Genomic DNA, 19,524 nt, shown 5'->3' with positions numbered 1-19,524 from the left:
CCCATTACTGTGACCTGCAGAGGCCACCTCTACAGAAGCTCCCAACAGCTTGTGGCTGCCTGGGCAGAAGCTGTCATTCCCTGCCACAGGCAAGTCCCCTGGCACGGCCTCCCAGTCTGGCCAGGCAGCCTCACTGCCCTGCAAGAGGTTTTAGCAGCGAACAGGCTCACCTGCTGACTAGCCGCAGCCCTCGGCATGTGTGAAGGGTTTTCTGCACTGGTATCGTAGCAGGCACTGATGAACCAAGCCAGCAGTGGTTTGAGTAGGGGGTGAGTTTGGCTGTAGGTATCTGTTGATCAGAGTCATAGAAAAAAAATATCAAAACCAAAACCAAAATCCCCAACATCCCACATCTTTCTATTCCTATTCTTATTGCTCCCAGCAGTTATTTATTGGCCTCATATTCGATTCCTGCCAACATATACCAGATTTACTCAACACGGTGTGCAAGCCCTAAAAGTGCCAGCATAAAACTGAGCACAGCCAGAGGTGTCTGCTGGGTGGGGACCTTCGGCTGGAAGCACTTGGGCACAGGATTTTCATCCCTGCCAGGTTAAGAAGCCTCTGGCATCCTAGCAAGACTGGCTGGCTTTTCCACATCCACCTCTGGAGACAATCTGAAGCCTCAGCCCTGGGCTGCAGCAGGCAGGCTGGTCCCAGCCACAGCCTCTGTGCCGCAGGAACTCCATGGGCTTGTCCCACATTTACCCTGCAGTCCACCGCTTCCCCTCTCCGGTGTGACAGCCTGGAAAGCACCCGTCCTGTCCCACCAGGGAGAGGGACAGTATTGGGGGATTTCTGCTTGTGCCCCTCTCCCAGGCACAGCCACGCCCCCGGCGTGCACACAGATGCCCTCTGACTGCCTTTCTACCCGTTCTATCAAAGCAGCTCTTTGACATGAGTTATGCTTCCCAATCGCTTGTCCCTCTATTTTTCCCTTAATGGCCTAAAAAGGAGAGTAAGATGATGGTGAAACCCATGACTGCCACTTGGTCATCACCATTCTGCTCCTAACTATTTTCCAGTGGTCTTCCCTCATGGTATGCACACAGCTGGTATCTGGCCCCACAAAGAAAGGCAGGGCCCAGGAAAAACATCATCATAGAGTCATGTATATGCTGGTCTGCGTTAGAAATCTTCCCAAGTCACAATTAACTCAGATTTTAATGAAATCTTTTGATCATTTTCAGCTACATTTGGGCCTGCAGATGAAATTGGACAGGTTCCCAGGTGGCTGTGCCAGTGGATTGGTGGGCCCATTCAGCTCCATCTGCAGAGGAGAAGGCTCAGAGGGAGGTTTAAAGCAGGGATGAAATGAAGCTAAAATGCAGTTGCTCACGTACCACTTTAACTCAGCAGCACAGATCAGCACGGACCTTGGGTCCAAAGCAATAGCAACTACAGTGGATTTGAAGGAGCAGAGTACTCGGCTAATCGGGGATGTGAATCTTTGCCAGGTCAGCTCACACCCAGCCACACCTGAAATAAAGGTCTACACAGCATAAAAAACATTTGCTGCACTCCCATTTATGAATGTGTAATAAATGCCCTGCAACTGGCAAGGGAGAAAAACAATACTTGGAAAATCCAGATAACTAAAATGCTTTTAGGCAGGTGTAAAGAGACTAAAAAACCATCTCTGACATTATAGCACCTTTTTCCAAAGATCTAACTCATGAGATTGCACATATTTCCCTTAAATTGTCTGCAAGGTTTGCATTTGCTGTACACAGTACAAAAACCACTTAAAAGTGTTAAAAAAATCATGAACATAAATGCATTTCTCCCCCAAGAATGTTTCAAGATGCACGATTTAAATCTGTGATAAGGCTTCTGGAGACCCAGCACCCAGCTGAGCCCAGAGGCAGCTGCAGCACACTGTGCCTGCCCGGGAGCAGTGTGTAGCACTGGACCAAGGTGCAAACCCAGCAAATGACAGAGGTGAGTGCAGGTGTCTGCCATGCGAGGTCTGGCTGCAATGCCTGGCACAGGGCATGGCTGCCACACGCATGGTGGTGCTGCGTGGTGCAGGAGCAACCCCCAGGGTGCGGGCACAGGGGCACCTGGTGCTCCTCCAGGCTGTCTGTCCAGAGGCCATAGAGGGCATGTCATGTTTGGCAGCAGAGAACCGATGCCCCAGTGGCACTGCTCAGAGCCCAGTACCTAGCACAGTGTCAGTACTGGAGACTCCTTGCCACTGCCAGTGCAGTAATACACTGAAGCAGTCAGTACCAAAAAAGATCCCTGCTTTTTCTGGGTATCCTTCTCTGCTAGTGCCCATACCCTCCATCACACTCATCCTTAACCCGACCAGGTCATCAGCTATCCTACCCTCAAGAGCTTCCTGCTCAAGGATGGATTTCAGACCAAAGGGATTCAGTGCTGCTGTTGATACTGATCAACACTGAACTGTCCTTGCCATGTGGCTCCTCTCCTGCACCAGCACAGTCTGCACTGGTTTTGCTATGTGCTTTGCTCCAGAAAATCATTGCTGATGAACCTCTTCATCCTGCTGGCTTCCTCTTGGGCAGCGCTTGGGGTTGCCCACCCGGAGGAGGGACCGAAGGTTTCGGCACCAAATTCTTCCATCCTCTCCAGCTTGGTACTGGTGCTCTGGGCCCAGTGTCCACATATGGCAGAGGCCCACTGATGGGCAGACAGTTGCCTGGTAGAAACAACTGAGGAAGTTAGGAAGCCTCCAGCTCTCGCTTGACTTCCACTTCAGCTGATCAAGTAGTGTGGCCTTCCCCTGTCAATGTTAAAGAGACATAAGTTGCAACTAGTTGCGTGAAAAACTTCTTTCCCAGGAGGGGGGTGGAGGAACCCAGAGAGGCTGTGGTCTTTCCATCCCTGGAAATCTTGTAAAGTGTCCTGGACAAGTCCCTGCTCTAATCTTGAAGCTCTCTCCCTAGCCAGCACCCAGCACCGCAGTACCCAAGCAAGGTGGATGCAGTGGTGGTTGCCAGGTTCAACCAAGAGCTCAAGTCATCAGGCAAGTTTGTGGTGCTGAAGCAGGTGTGCGGTCAAGCCAGGCAGTCAAGCTACAGACCAGGATCAGGTCCCATGCTGGCAGCCTGGCACAGACACTGTCCAGCGACTCCTGCCCATACTGACAAGACAGACCCAAGCTCAAGCCAGGAAGTCCCACCACAGGTCAGGGTCCACGGACAGGTACATCTGTGGCTGAGCTGGAGATCAGCACAGCATCGCTCAGGCAGGGATGGAAGGCTGAGCTGAAATGGAGCTCACGGTCCTGTGGGCAAGGTGTGGGCAGAGCCCCCGCTGAGGCCAGTGAGGGCCATTAAGGACATCAGTGCACTCAGAACCACCACAGCCTCTTCCAGTTCAACTCTGCTTCTGGGTCTATGCTTGGTGCTCCACCAGCCTGCTGAGAAAGGGATCTGAAGGGCACGGAGAGGACCTTTGCAGAGGAAGATAGCTCCCTCACCATCTCCTTTTGTTTTGCCCTCTCAAACCCAGCACCAGGAGCCAGTGAGTGGGGATACAAGTGATGGGGACTTGACTTGCAGCACAGAGAGCTCATGCCGCAACTGCCAATCATCTGTCAATCATCGACCTAGAATGACAGGGGCCTGGGCATAAGTATGTAACTGCCTTTGAAGGGTTGTGTCACACCCTGGGACCTGTGGGATGAGCTGCTGCAGGGCTGAAGACTCCCTGGAGTCTCTGCAGGATGCTTCCACTGAGCAAGTCCTCAGTGCAGGGGACCCAGGGCCACCTCCAGCCAGGAGAGGAATTGGCCTGGTAGCCCTGGACTCCCTGGTCTGAGTGGCTGGTGGTGGCCACAGCTGTGGTAGATCTACCTTTGCACGGGCATGTCTGCAAGGATCTTCATAACGTATCCCCCTCGTTACCACCCTGGCCCCAAGGGACTGCTTTGGGAGTCCTGGGTATATGTATATGAGTGCAGATATATATATATGAGTGAGATACAACCCACAAGGGACTGGGGAGCACCACAGCTCCATGGGACCTGGTGTGACATCCCACACATGAGATCAGATGAGAACCTCCAACAAGGGATGGACAACGGGTTGGGTCACTCTGGTGGGGGCAGGAAGAAGGCACAGGCGTGTAGCAAGTCTGTGGGGAGGGTCTGGCGCAGCACCCCTTGCAACGTGTTGCATGAGCATCTATAGGGCACAGGACGGGTGCACATCCACAGTCTGGAGCACAGGTATGAGGTACAACTGGGGGTGTGGGCAATTTGCAGCACACATCTGGGGCGAAAGGGAACAAGAAAGCCCAGCCATGTGTACCACACTGTACATCTGTAGGAGCTGCACACTTACCTGTACTCTGAGTACACCATGAGTAGCGGTGAGCTGGAGTGTGTGGAATGGCATGTGGAGCAGGGGCACAGTTGTGTACCTCGGGGTGGGGGAGCAGGGGAATGCCCAGGGACAGGCGCCCCACTCAGCTGCCTGCAGGGAGAAGCTCACTTGCGTGAGACATTCCTGTGTGTGCTGCAGTGCTGGTAGCACTGGTGCTGCGCCCAGCTGCAGGCTGCTGTTCCCAGGCAGGGCAGGGGGGCAGGATCTGGCCCTGTGAAGCTGGGGACGGTGCTGGTTCTGGAAGTGCAGTGTCCAGCCCAATGCTGGTGGTGCTGGTCCTGGTCCCAGTGTGGTGTCCAGCTCAGACTCTGGCACTAGCAGCACAGCACAGCGCACCAGTCCCTTGCCAGGGGTGTTAGAGCTAGTCCTGGTCCCAGAGCACTGGAGTAAAACCCCCAGGCCAGCAGCACCAGCCCCACACTGGGACTGACCCCCTGCCAGCCCAGGGCAGCACCAGCCCCATGTTGGTGGTGCTGCCAGTGCAACACAGCACCCAGCCCCAGGCAACGCGCTGACCCTGGCCTTGGTCCCAACAGCGCAGTGCCCAGCTCTGCCCTGAAGGTGCTGGTGACAGTCCCAGGCACAGTGGGACAGTCCTGGTGAGATGGTTCCAGGCATAGTGGGATAGTCCTGCTGACAGTCCCAGGATCAGTGAGGCAGCCCTGGTGACACAGTCCCAGGATCAGTGGGGCAGCCCTGGTGACACAGTGCCAGGCCCAGTGCTGGTCCCAGTCAAAGCACAGCAGCACCTGGCCCAGTGTGGGCAGCGCTGGTGCCTGTCGCCGGGCCGTGCGGTGCCCAGCCGCATGGCGCCGATGCCAGCGCAGCTGCCAGCAGCGCGGAGCCCAGCCTTGCCCCAGTCCCCGTCCCGACAGTGCCCGTGCCGCTGCCGGCGGTCCCGGTCGCGGTGGCAGGGCGGGGCGGTACCCTGCCCTGCCCAGCTCCCGCCGGCCCGGTGCCAGCCCCTCGCGTCCCGGCGCCCCGCAGTGCCCAGCCCCGCTGTGCCGGCAGTGCGGTGCCCGGTGGCGGCGCGGCGCCCAGACCCCCGCCGGGACCGGGTGCCGGTGACGGCGGGGCGGGCCCGGGGCGGGCCCGGCGGGGCGGGGGCGGCCCGCGGGTGATGTCAGGCTGATGCTGTCGGTGCGGTGCGCGGTGCATTGTGGGCGAATCCCGCCGCCCGCCGCGGCTCCGAGGGGGAGGATGCACCCGGGGCCGGCCCGCCCTACAGCCGCAGCGAGCCGGGCCGGCGGCACCGAGCCCGGCGGGCCGCATTGAGGGGCGCGGGGCATGCGCTGCCCGCGCCGGCCGCAGCGGGAGGCGCCGGCGGCGGCGGGGCCAGGTGAGCCGGGCCGGGCTGGGTCGCGGCGGCCGCTGCGGTCGTTGCCGGGGGAGGGGGCGTCCTGCCGGCGGCTGGGGAGATGCGGGCTGCCGGGTCGGGCCGGGCCGCGCCGGGCCGCGCCGGGGCTGTGCGGGGCGCTGTTGGGGCTGTAGTTCTCCGCTCCGCCCGGTGCCGGCTGCAGCGGTGGAAGGGCCGGGCTCTGAGGACTCGGTCTCCCAGCATGCCCGCGGGTCTGGGCGGGCTCATAGCAGAGTGACGGGATCCTTGGCCAATGAGAAGACGGGACGGGGTGGGGCGAACCATCTGCCGAGAGGGGTGGGGGGGCCGCGGCGTGCCGGCAGCTGCAGTGCAGGGGCGGACGCGGCCACCTCCTTGGCGGGGGGAGGCGGGGCGGCCTGAGGTGAGGGGCAGGACCGGGGTGGGGGCGCTCCCCCTGGCCCGTAGCCCGCCGCCTCCTGCCCGGGTCGGCAGCGGGCCGGGGGGAGCCGGGGCTGGGGGCTGGTCCCGGGGGATGCCCGTCCCGGGGGTGGGGGGGCGGGCGGTGTCTTGGCAGGGGCGCGGGCGGCAGCAGCGCCGTGGGGGGCGGGGGGGCGGCCTCAGGCGGGGTGCCCCGGCTCCCCGCGCCCTGACAGGCTCCGCGGGCAGTTCCAATGCCTGCCCGGCCCCCGGTGGCAAGGTGGGGGCTGAGGTGCGAAGCGGGCGGCCTTGTGCTGGGCCAGGGCCTGCGGGGTACCTCAGGTGAGGGCCGGGCAGGGGTGAGCTCCCTCAGCCAGGCCAGGCCGGCGCCAGGAGCCGAGCATGCTTCCAGGTGTCAATGGGTGCCCGTTCATCCGAATGGTGGCAAACCAGCCCATCTGGCAGGGGCCTCTGGGGAGGGAGCCTTCTCGTTGCATTATTATGGGATAACTCTTTGGTGCTTGGGTTTGAGGCAGGAGGCTGAGAGTTTCTCCTCATTAGCTGTCACGGGGTGGGAGGTTTTACTCCTGTGTGCGTTGCCGTGTCTGCTGCAGCTTTTTAGCTTGACGTTTTCCTGCTGTTGTGTCTTTATTGCTCATGGTGCCCAAGTTTGCCGTGGTGAATGTGACTGTAGTCATTGTGCTCTCCCTGCGTGCCAGGAGGGCAGGTATCCGGTAACCTAGGTCTGACCCACTGAGAACTTTCAAGATGAACAGCATGACCTTGAAGTGCATTGTGTATCTAATGAGGAACCAGTATGCTATATGAAGCACTGGAATGACACTGCCACTCCATCAGTGTTGCTGAACTACTTGCATGCCAAGTTCAAGACCCGCAGTGGTTTTTGAGGGGCGAGGATTTCAGTACCTGTTGGTATCATGTTTCTGAGCAGTCGAAACCAGCTGCGTATTAAATTTTTTCTTCTGTGTTTTTGAATTGCCTTAGGCTTGCAGGAAGGAAGTATAGACAATTTGATTGATAGAAGGAAAGGTTTCCTAATTTTACCATTGCACATAAATTTCTTTGTATTCCTTGCACTGTCACTGAAAATGCCACCTTTTAGCGACAAACTTCTCAGTGAGTCACAACAGAGACTTTCAGCCTGAGACAGCCTGAGAACTTTTGCTTTGTATAAGTGAAATTTACCTCATGTTGTGCATGAGTTAAGGTGTGCTAATGCTGTGCCTATACAGATGCTATGACTACAGGGCAGTGTGTATCAGTACTGTCTCACTAGTGGATATTCATCACATTTCAATCTATCAGCTTCTCTTGTGACTATCTCTCAGTATAAGAGGGGCAGGTTAGGAATGATGTGTTAATGTTTTGGGGTTTTTTTCCTTTGTGTGCCAGTGATCATCCAACTCATAGCAAGAATTCTCGTGCTGCTGTGTGTGGGACCAGAAACTTTCGAGATGTGATGCTCATGAATGGTATATGTGGTGTCCACCCTGTTACTTCTGTGTTCTGTGTGGTTTTGCATGCTTTATGATAATCTCCTTCCTTCAGGAATGGGCAAAGTTCCACTTCTCTGACAGGCAAAGAAAACCACTGGAATTATCATTCTCTCTGTCATGGTTTAACCCCAGCTGGCAAATAAGCCCCATGCAGCCACTTGCTCACTCCCCCCACCCTGGTGGAATGGAGAGGAGAATTGGAAAAAAAGGTAAAACTCGTGGGTTGAGATAAAGACAGTTTAATAGGCAAAGCAAAAGCCACACACACAAGCAAAGCAAAACAAGGAATTCATTCACCACTTCCCATCGCAGGCAGGTGTTCAACCATCCCCAGGATAGCAGGGCTCTGTTGTGTGTAACAGTTACTTGGGTAGACAAAGCACCATCACTTTGAATGTCCCCCTCTTCCTTCTTCTTCCCCTAGTTTGGCTGCTGAGCATGACATCATATGGTATGGAATATTCTCCTGATCAGTGGGTGTCAGCTGTCCTGGCTGTGTCTCCTCTCAAGCTTCTTGTGCACCCCCAACCTGCTCGCTGGTGGGGCAGTCAGAGGAGCAGAAAGGCCCTTGGCGCTGTGTAAGCCTGCTCAGCAATAACTAGAACATCTCGGTATTACAAACACTGTTTCCAGCACAGAAACAAAACACAGCCCCCCCCCCCAGCCAAAACCAGCACACCCTCATAGGACAGTTTTGTCAGGATCAGTCTTGGGGATGCCTGCCTAACCTTTTTTTTCTTGGAATAGTTAGCAAGAGGAAAGTTGAATCCCCATCAGTGCTCTTGGTCCTCCAGAAAGGAGCGTCTCTGGTGTTAAGAAATCTACTTCACCAGCTCCCAGGGCTGATGCTAGTAAAGTGGCGCTCATGGCCCATGTGTGGATTTCCTCCCCCTTCCCTCTCCATCCCCAATGTTTGGTGGCAAAAGCAAGTGTATCTCTACATTGCAGTAGGCAGCATGGAGCTCTCCTCTGATGGAATCAGTTGGTACTCATTGTTTTCCGAAGCAGGAGTGATCGGACAGATCTAGGAAGAGTCACATCCCTCTTTATCTTTGGTGCTGGGATCTCTTTATGCTGTTTCTTCCCCTCTCTTACAGAAAGATTGCCACGTGACTTTAATAGCTTATTAAGTAGCCCACTTAAGACTCTTGTGGGTCTTGCTGTGGGCTCACCTCTTCAGCTGTGTCCTGTCAGTCTTGTGCTTTGGTCTTATTTGTGTATGTATTGACGTGCAGGGTCTGGATAAACTCTGCAGGAATGGCTTCCCATCCTGGGAAGGTCCTAGATGAGATTCATTTGCCAGAGCTCCATAATGACCTTCCAGTAACATTGGTTCACTTTGAAAACAGAGCAGAGGACAAAAACCAGGGCCTTATAGAAGAATATGTCTCTATAAAGTCCTTAAGGGCTTCATAAACTGGTCCTTCATTTTTAAGGGCTTGTTGGCTTTGTTAATATCTCCTTCTTTGAACATTGCAAGGTACAGCCCAGTATTTGCTGAAGTGATTGTGGAGTCATTTCCTAAAAGGATCTTTAAGCTCTGCTAGTTTACTGAATAAGACACAGGATAGGCATGACTAGTTCTTCTGTCCCCTTCCTCCATCAAAAATAGCCAAAAAGTGGGTATTCCTCTGAAACATCCTGAAATGTCATTTTAGGGCACCGTTCAGTTGGAGTAAATATTAAGATTGCTTTGGAAGAGGAATAAGGAAAGCTAGCTATGAGGCCTCCCTACCTAGGGCAGAGGAAGAACAGGAGAATCTGTTGGACATTTATTGAAGCGTTAGGAGGGGGAGGTAGGAGGTGAGGGAAATTATGTGATTTTTACACTGTGCATCTGAAACCAAACTGAGACTCCCTTGCCTGCAGGAGTCTCACCAGCTACAAGCTGGGAAATGGCGATCCTATCTGGCATACAGGACCAGCTCTTGGTCTTCTCCACAACAGTACTCACATACATCCTGTGTATCCCACTGTTGAGACCCACAGCAGTTACACCAGAAATTATGGGAAATAATCTAGCAATATCAATGTATCTTAGAACTCAGTGTATCAAGTGTTTTTTCACATGAACTTTTCTGGGTTTTTAGAGACCAGCAGATACCTCAATATATTAGACTTGATAGGGGGGGAAAAAGATAATTGCCACCTTACATTTTTTTCATCAGTTTTACAATCCCTTTTGGTCTTGCCCAGTTCCACACTATTTTTCATTAAGTCATCTTCACTACTCAAGAGCTGTTTATATGGGAAAGGGTCTTGTTGTAGTTGAGAAGGAAGATGTTGGCAGCGTGATGGACTGTAGTTGTAATCAAGTAAGATGTGCTTGGATACCCTTTCCTTTTGGTGTCAAGCTGTGTCATCTTTAATTTGGTGAACAATATGAAAGGAACAAACTGCAGATCATGGCTGACTCCAGCTGTATAGGTGCAATGGGGAACAGAGAGAATGCCTGTGGGTGCAGATTTCCTCTTCTCTGGAGAAATGGGGCAACCTAGCCTTAAGAAAGAAGATTTAGTGTCAGCCGTGACAGATGAAAATGGATTCTTTGCAGTCCGTGCGACAGTAAATGTTAGGAGGCTTACCGTCAGCCCGGAGGCTCTACGTGTAGAAAGCCTTAGTGGCCTACCAATCAGATATGAAAAGATTGCAAAAGGGATACGGAGAAGTTGATGTCTAGTGAAAAGGTTTTGATTATAGGATTATAAACCCAACTGCTCAGGCCAAAACCCCGTATTGCTCCAGTCCTTTTTCTACCAATGACCAAGAGACGATGATTAAAGAAAAGCTAAGAGGACACATATAACATGCTTGCCCTAGTTACACTCTTATTGGTTGCAGTCTGCAGTTTTTCAGTCTTTATTTGTTAGCCTGAATAATTTTGTATGTATGCAAGGTGTGTCATTCCACTGGTAACAGCACTCCATTGGGAAACCTAGCTATGCATTCCTCTGTGTTTTCCTCTCTTAGCCAGTTATGAGTTTTAGAGAAACTTCAATTTTATCCTGGGAAATCTCTAATTTTTGAGGCGTTTTGTCTGATGCCATACCAGAAGGTTTTGGCTGTCCAGAGGCATTGTTACTGAGATGGCCTGATCTGTGTGCTTGTTGAGTCTTACTAAAAGCACCTGGCCTTTAGTAATAATCTCTAAATTATAACTTCTCCCCACTGCCTGCCAGTTAGTTTTATTTTTCAATTTCTGAACAAGTCTGGTGCAGAAGTAAGACTGATTTTCCAGATCCGCTGCAGAGTTCTTTGAAATAAACAACAACCAAAAATACTTGGCATCTTCTTTCTCATCGTCTCTCTATTCAGCCTTCTTTCTTGTCTGTCTGTGATCCAGCAGACTGGCTGGCAGGCCTCTGGTCGGTATGGGTGCAAAATACATAGTTTTTATTTGTAGAAATTTGCATGATCTCTTTAAAACCATCAAGAAAAAATGTCATATTTAACTTGGAAGAATTTGTTCTGTTTTCTTCCTTTGTACATATCTTCTGTTTTTTAAAGACTTTTTGTTTGTATGGTAAGTCAATTGGGATTGAAATCAAGCAATTTAAAGGACCAAGCAGAAATTGCACTGGACAAAGAATTTTTTTTTTCTTAAGTGACGTATTTTTATTCTCACTCAACAAAGAGTTGAGTTACTGTTGAGTTACAAAGTTACTATTTAAAATTTCCTCTTGGTGACATGGCCTGATCTCCATGAGGAAATGGAAGTTCCCCATTGCTGCCTGTTTCCTAAAGGCACAGCCTGTCTGTTCACCGATGGCAAATCACCGATACTGTTTATTCTGGTTCGATGGGGCAGTTCTACATCTTTTCCGTTCACATTTGATACAATTCATTTATATATCTCCTTTAAGTCTATTTTTTAGTTCAGTATGTAGTACTCTTCCTCCCCTTGTGTGACCTGACCTTCTGCTGTGTACCTTGTTCCTTGGAGCACTAGAGAATGACACCCTGTTAACAGTTTCCTGGGGTACATCTTATCTCCACGTTCTCCCTTGAATCCTTATGTCCTAGTTCCCCACCTTACTTTTAAGACTTATTTCATCTATTTGGTTTTTTGGGTACCATTTAAATATCAATACCCCTGAAACTGCTCTTTGGGAGGGGGCTGTTTCTTATAAAATTATGCCAATTTTTTTCCTTACCCAGCATCAGAAGTTATGGAACTTGGGATTTCATCCAGGCTATCACTCTTGGCCTTTATACCATTGAAAGCCATATGGATCATGCTTGCCAGCTTCTCCCTGGCGTGATACAGAAGTGACTGTTCTGGATTAGCCCACCCAGCATATTACCTGTGGGTAACTGTGACTGTGACGGATGCTGAATGCCCCAGGGGGAGGCAGAGGTTGGAGCTGCTGGGCAGTTGCATTTTCCTGGAGTGCTCTCTCAGTGCTCAGTCACCATCAGTTAAGAAATCTTTTTGGGCTGAGATTTTTATCATCGTATTCAATTGTTCTGGGCTGGCCGGTTTTGGTTGGTTGGTTGGTTCGTTTTTTCTTAGTTGTTTTTTCTATTAATATGTCCAGTTCTTTGGACTCAATGGAAATGCTAACCTCAAGTGTGTCTTGCAGCAGGGTGTTGCACAACTCCTCTGTGCTTTGTATTTGTTTCAAACATGCCACCTGCTAGAGTTGCCTGCTGCTGCTTCCTTAATGCATTGAAAAAAGTGGTGCATAGTCATTTCTTGTTCACCTTCTCCACATAGAACTACATTGTGTAAACCTCAATCATACCATACCTCAACTTGTTCTTTGTAAGAATCTGCCTCCCAGCACCTGATATGCCATTCTTGCACCTGACTGGCAGGTTGCCGTACTGTCCTTTTGCCTGACAAATTCAGCTGTCTGCCTGCCAGATATCTGAGCTGCCTCTGCAGCCTTCCTTTTCCTCTGCTCAGTGGGTGGGTGTTTGTGGTGCAAGAGGATAGGATACCACCATCGAGTGAGGAGATCTCACCAACAGGATCATTGCTCGTCACCCTAAGGTCTATTGCCACAAGGTGTTTTCCCCTCCTTGTAGTCTGAAGGTAGGAACATATCTGAAGTTCTTCCCCCTTGCCAAACCCTGATTTGTGCATTTCGTCCACCCCTGACATCAAAAAGCAATACGCAGATTCTGAGGACCATAAGGCGCACACGCTTCTGTTCAGAGGTGCATGCGGCACTTGAAGCAGACTCTAGCAATCTCACCTTAGTGCTGCCTGTGTCCCAGCTTCCAGCCTTCTTAGAGGTAGTGGAGAGCAGTCAGTAGGTAGTTTTGTTGTTTCCCTCTTCTTTTAACGTAACCTTTTTTTTTTTTTTTGCTTCTACAGTTACTTCATGGTCTTCACATGCAGCTTAAATTCTTGATGCATATTCTGCTCACTCAGACAAGGGGACAGTGTAGCTGTTTTATACTTTTACCCTCACATAGGCATCAGTGTGATGCTTTTGATTAGACATTCCATTAAATTGCATGTTGTTTCCCAGATTTCATGAAGAAGAGAAAGGTGCTTATTGCTTGCTTGCTGAAGTACCTCAGTCAGAGAATAGAAGTCACCTTTGTGGTGATACAGTGTTAGGAGACTTAGAGCTTTGTGATTTCATTATGTCTTGAATTATTTTAACATAACCTAGCTGCATTAGACTCTAGAATTTACTAGTTTAGGGGTTATGCAAGTAAGGTATCAAAACTAACTGGTTTATTTTGCTTTCCTTGGGGGGGGCGGAATTGGCATCAAGCAGAGTTACTCCACTGCTTTTAAGCAGAAGTGGCTGAATCTTGTGATCCCATGGAAGGCTGAGGGCTTCCCACTGCAGACATGAACATGGAGCGCACTTGACTGAGGCTGAAATGGATCTGAGGTACCACTCCTCCATCGTGCTGGCACTTGCGTTTGACTGACCCTACAATGAACCAGTTCAAGGAGCTCTAAGCCAAGGAAGTAAGGTTATTATTAGGAAGAGGAATTCTGCTGGTACAAGTCACTGAACTGGCCGATGGTAGAATCCTGCGTGCAGGAGTTCAGAGCTGGCAGGAGAGAGGGCAACTATTTCTCTTCATTGCAGGTAGGGTTTTAGATTGGTTAACCAGGAACCTGAAGCTGTGGATCCAGGATCAGCATCTGTTTGTAGGCTTTATGGAGGAGGGAATGTAGGTAATGTGGTGTAACAGTGCTTCCATTGATTCTCAACTTTCATTCGGTAGTGTCTAAGCACCCAAAACCATGAATTTTGGTTTTGGTTTTTTTTGTTGTTCTTGTTTTTAGTAAAATTTGCAGTAGCTATAGCATGCCTTTTTTAAAGGTGTCAGGCCTTGATCACAGAAGAGCAAGAGGTGCCTAGCCTTGGTTTGAAAAGAGCAAGAGATCTAGAATCCACTGTCTCCCTTGTTCTAGGTCCTGTCTGTAACAGAAACTTCCATGAAAAACTAAGTCTGTAACAGAAACTTCCATGAAAAACTAATTTGCAATTGTCAGGCTTTAGCTTCTAGCAGAAGGGTAGCTGGAATGGGAGATCCCTTCAGTTTCTTAAATTTTCATCATAAAGAGATACTTCTGCAATATATTAATTTGCTTTCCAGTGTGCCTTTTGGATAGGATACATGCATTTTAAAGTGTTTAGTTTTCAGGTGGCTGGAAGGCATCTTTCAGCCTTTTTTTCAGCTCCAGCTTTTTTAGTGACTCTGAGGCATGGATGCTGACCTTTTATTGGACTTCACTGTCTCTCCCCAGTTGTAGGCAAGAACAGAATTGCCTCCCTTTTTTTTCTGTTCCTGTCTGTAGCAGTGCAGTGCTCTGTATGCATGAGCTGTATGACTTATTCATAGATGTCTGAGCATGAGTTTGGTTGTATTAAGAAGCATTTTGTGGAAGGCACACTTTTTCTTTCTGCTGTTCTCCATGTCTGGAAAGAAATGAGGAGCGGTTGCTTGTCAAGCAGAGATGAGGCTTTAGGCATTGAGCTAACAGGAAAGAAAACAAAATGTAAAAGGTGCAGATGCAAAGGGCAGGTGGTCAAGTATTTTCTCACTTGTGACAGCTGATGTGGGGGAATTGGCAGGAGACACTTGGGTTCTAGGGCTCAGGGTATCTGGTCATGTAGGTGTCTGCAGCCAATTTTGAGGTTGGATGGCAAATTAGAAGCTTGTATTTTTAGTGTGGTTGTTGCTTCTTTTGCAAAACATTTTCTTTAACCTTGCTACCTGTGTTTCTGATTGTTGTGAAATTATACACACACACGCATACCCCCCACCCTCCAAAAAGCCTGGGCTGGGCTTGAACCAGTAATTGTTCTGCCTGTGGAGTATTATTACAAGCATTCACCAGCAGCCAGCTTACTCTGGCAAGCTGAGCACAGAATGCACAATTACCCATTTCAGGTCGAGATCAGTTTGAAAAATTGTTATGAGCTTTGGCCAGCTCACGTACAAAATCTAGTTTTCCATTACTTCCTTACAGCTATGAATAGAAATAAAATGATTTTTACATTCAGGTATGACATAAGGTTTATGATGCTTTTTTATAGAAACAAATTGTGACCATCTGTATTGTGTAAAAGCAATTTGTCAGGATCCAGTTACCTGGCATAGCACTGGCAATTTAAGGAGCAAAGTACAAATATGGTTTTATTACAGAATCTGCCCTAAAGAACACATTTTGAAGTTTTGGTTGGGTTTTGGTTTTCTTTTTTTTTTTTTTTTCCCTCTGAGAATAATATTCAAGGGATTTTTCTGTTGAGCACAACAAGCTGGTGTAAGATCTGATAGCAGAATGAGAAGACACATGCCTAAGTCATAGAACTGCTTAACTCAACAGGTAGGAAAACTTATGGATGGGAAATCATTATTTGCACGGGCTGGGAGAATGCAAGCGGGTACTAACAGTTGTGGACTAGATGGCATCATATGTGGAAACGGCTTATGCAGAGGCAGTCCAGACCAGCTTGTAAAACTCTTCCATAATCTTAGTAATAGAATTTCTCCTTGGAAACTGACTCACAGCAGTGCAGGAATAAATTAAACAGACTGTGCTTGCACATACAAGAGTGTTCGTATGTCTTTCTAGGATGTTCAGGCATAGAGAGAAATAGGTGCAGGCCACAGCTAGTATCTGCCTTGGTGTTATTGTTTTCTTTGTTAATATTGTCTTTAGATAATAACTTCAAAGGAAACAAATTCTCTAGAACTGTAGATCTTTCAAATAACAATGAAATTTCAGCTTCCAATCTAAAACCAGGGTTTACACCTCTGGGGACTTTTGTCTTTGAGAAAAAAAGCGCAAGGAACCATTGAATATGGTTGAGAATGCACTGGGATTTCCCAAGGGTAGAAGAAAAAGTGGGTCAGCCATGAGGACATCACCTTCGGGCAAGTCACCAGCTGTCTGCAAACTAAAAAATGGTGAGGCTGCAGATCAGAGAATGAAATGGTAGATTTGCAAGGGGCAGAGGAAGGTTGAACATGCTTTCCTGAGCATCCTCCTAACAGGGGGGAGAGTTCCCTAAAAAAAAGTGGAAAATGTTTACAGAAGGGCTGTAGAGAGAGAATTTAAGTTCGCATGATAAAACATTTCTGTCAGTCCCAGGAAATCTCTTCTGTGTAATTACAAACAGAATCTCTATTGTGATCAGCAATGGGCTTGAAAACCACAAAAATTTTGTCCCACTTAGTCTTATTTATTCTGATATGATGTATCAGTGCAGCAAGAGGCAGTTGCTTCACTTACACTAATTTTTATTAAATTTTAGAAAGTGCTTGGCAGTGTGAAGTCTATGTGGCAAATGTATAAATACATTAATTTTCCCTGCAAAAGACCCTGTCTTCCAGAATTTGTATCAAAATACCAAATCTCTGATCAGGAACTTACTGTTACGTTCCTAACCTCAAAATACTTTTTTTGAAAAGTTTATTTAATCCCTGATAATTATGGTGACTGCGTCTATCAAACCATAAAATGTTTTGAATGGGTAAGATGAGCACCATTTTCGTTGGAATGGAGGTTCAAAATGTTTGCTCTCAGGCTGCGGGCCTTTTGATAACAATATAATAGGCTGTGTACAAGACCATTGAGCAACAGATGTTATGTTTGCTGTATGGCTGAGTTGGTTATTCAAGGTAAAATACTGTTCTCCAAGAGTAAGGACTCAAGGAAGGTACACAAGAAAGGACCACAGCTCCGAAAAGCGAGTTGGGAGTGGCCACATTTGAAGGAAGATAAATACCAGGTGCCCCACAAAAGCACTCTGCAGGGAGACGGGACAGGACTTTTCAGAGAGGGACACATTACCTGAGGAACAATTAAACAAACTGGCTCAGGTTCAGGTGATGAAAACATCCCTCTGTGTAGTGTTTCTGGTGGTGTCAGGTGTGGATTGAGTCTGATACCATTAAGTATAACCTCTGCATAGTTCTTGCTTTTTTTATTCAGATGTATTTGCTTTGACTACCAGCAGACCACTCAAGTTTTGCAGGTTGTGATCTGTATTGACTTTGCAGGTAGATATGCTTAAGCTGCAGTTAAATGTTTATTGTAAGCAGACCATAATGTTTGTCTGATAAATTAGTAGAGATTAAGCTGGTTATGATATTAGAGGGATTTCCTGTTGTTGGAATTAATTTTCTGCTTGTATCAGAAGCTGGAGCAACTCTGTCAGGGAGATAGGTGGAAGGCAGTAAGACTTTTCTCTCAAACCTCCTGCTCCCCAGTTTTTTAGCTTTGCTGCTGGGATGTAGTTGGAGAGGGTTAGGATCACGTAAACTGCCAGCAGTGCAGGCATGCTTATCGGGGGGTGCATTCCTAATGATTTGTTGTCATAATTAACTGTGCTGATTCTCCCTGTAGATAGGTGGTTTTGGCACAGGAATCACTGGTGTGTCTGACCGTTCTGTAATGTATGTGAATACAGTCTCTGGCAGTATGAAATTATGTGCTTTGGGGGTTTTGTTTGTTTTGCTTAGGTCCTATGCTGTTACATGTAAGTCACTGTGCAGGCAATAATACGTGCAGTTGGCTGCGCAACCAGGTAGCCATAATAATGCTGTCAACGTCCATCTGTTATACTAAATATATTTTATGTATGTTCTGTTCAGCGCAGCCTTGTGTTAGCAGAGAATCTGGACCTGTCTGTCTTGATTGCAGTTTTTTTGAGGGGTGGTTTCTTGTTTTTTTTTTTTTATTTTCCCAGTCACAGCTTAATGGTCATAAACCTTTCAAAGGTGAAAAACAGTCTCAGTATCTTGCAACCTCACCTTTAGATGTTTTGTTTTTTACAGAAATGAAATGCTGTGAATAGCAAATCCAGAATTTCTAAGGCTGATGCCCTTGCATGCCTATGAGAAGAATATGTCACAGAGGAGACTTTAAGCCGCAGCTGCTAGGAGTTGAGCCTGCTCTCTAAGCAGGGTTTGCTACAGCAGAGGCAGGCAATGAAGGAAGATATGTGTCTTCAAGGAACAATTCAGAACCTTGCAAGCTCCTGCTGTCAGACCTACCCTAACAGCGTATGACTTGTTTTTAGTTGCTGTTTCAAGTTCAGCAGGAGGTATGATGTATTCCAGGGCTGAGGGGCTGTTAGTCCAGTGTGTTGTATTTTTTTTTTATCAATTTGTTTCCTGTACTGTCATATGCATTTCTACCCTAATAACAGAATGCTAGTGCATGGTATAACTTACTTATACAAAGATTGAAGGTGGTTTTTTGTTTGTTTTAATGTGAGGGATTTCATTTTTATAATTGGTATCGTGTTGGAAGCAGGTGACATGTAAAACAGTGAGGGATCCTGAGTGTGTGCAGTTAATGCTGCCATTAACTGAGCCCCAGTTCTGCTGCTCAGTTGCACTTGGAAACTCTGCTGTTTTTCTTTCTTGCTTCTAAGCACTCTCAATCCCATTTGTTATATTCTCTTCTCATTCCCCACCCGATCTGTTTCATTTTGGCTTAATGCCAGTAAAGTTCATGTTGGGAACAGCAAAATTATGTTTAAATTCTATTTTTTTGTTTGTTTGTTTCTTCCTCCCTTGCAAGTACTGGACAGGGAGATTGATCTGATTTCTAGACTGCATTTTACTGGCCTTACTTCTTTTGCTTTTGCAGTTGTCCAGCCTTGTCTCACCTAAAAATCTGTAGTTTGCATCAGCTTTTTAAAACACCATTGGAATCTGCTCTTAAGGTGGATCCCATGTTCATGGTGGAGAATTTGATCAAGAGGGTCATGGGCTTACAGCAGTCTAAATAAACTTTACTTGTTCTAATTGTTCTAATTTGTAGGCTTCCGGAGTTGAGGATGTGTCCTGAAATAAAGTGGGATATTGCAGTTTCTCCACAGTGAGATTAAGCCACTTAAGATTATCCAGGACCTTTAGTAAGATGGTGAGAGACAGACCTCCATAGCTCTGTTCTGCTGTATAATAACCACCTTGCGTCTGATGAGTTTTCAATTTGATGTTTGTTTGAGTTTGGCTGTATTTTGAGCATTGCTACCACAGTGTATTAAAACTGAAGTAAGATAACACTTAGGAAAGATCTCGTATATATGTCAGGAATTTCGACAGGGAATGCTCCATATTTATAAGTTTAAGAATGCTATGATCCTCTAAAATTAGGAAATAATTTTTCCAGTAAAGATGTTTAAAATGTTGCTTGCATGAAAGAGAATGCTGTAAGATAGGTAATTGAGTTGTGTATATGAGACTTGCTGATTTATTCTTTATTTTTTGGTCTCTGACCTCCTTAAAGGAATTAAGGAGACATATATACAATACTTCCTCTGAACGTAAACAACAAAACCACAGGTCTGGCCATACTGAGTCATATTACAGGTCCACCTAGGCCAGTATCCTGTCCTAAGTTTGCCAAGAGTGGATATCTAGGGTAGAGAATAAGAACAGGGAAAGCATATAAAATAACTCCACAGAATGCTCTTGTCAC

At 47.9% G+C, this 19,524-nt stretch overlaps 1 protein-coding gene across 3 annotated transcripts in view; it reads left to right on the top strand.

Annotated features, from left to right (window-relative positions):
- The first annotated feature begins 5,330 nt into the window (after positions 1 to 5,330).
- The window catches only part of TTBK1 (tau tubulin kinase 1), a 122,961-nt gene continuing 108,767 nt past the window's right edge, over positions 5,331 to 19,524 (top strand). The window contains exons 1-3 of one of the 3 annotated variants that reach the window (XM_056356924.1): positions 5,331 to 5,694; positions 17,871 to 18,139; positions 18,865 to 18,966. In XM_056356924.1, the coding sequence (XP_056212899.1) occupies positions 18,964 to 18,966 (3 nt within the window). In that variant the 5' untranslated portion in view covers positions 5,331 to 5,694; positions 17,871 to 18,139; positions 18,865 to 18,963. Of the gene's footprint in view, positions 5,695 to 6,033; positions 6,095 to 17,870; positions 18,140 to 18,864; positions 18,967 to 19,524 lie in introns of those variants that run through there. The other 2 variants (XM_056356925.1, XM_056356926.1) reach the window with 2 other exon arrangements.

This window comes from Falco biarmicus, chromosome 12, assembly GCF_023638135.1.
Source record: "Falco biarmicus isolate bFalBia1 chromosome 12, bFalBia1.pri, whole genome shotgun sequence".
NCBI classification, from domain to species: Eukaryota; Metazoa; Chordata; class Aves; order Falconiformes; family Falconidae; genus Falco; species Falco biarmicus.
The sequence above is the reverse complement of the archived record's forward strand: the minus strand, read 5'-3'. Positions and strand labels throughout refer to the sequence as shown.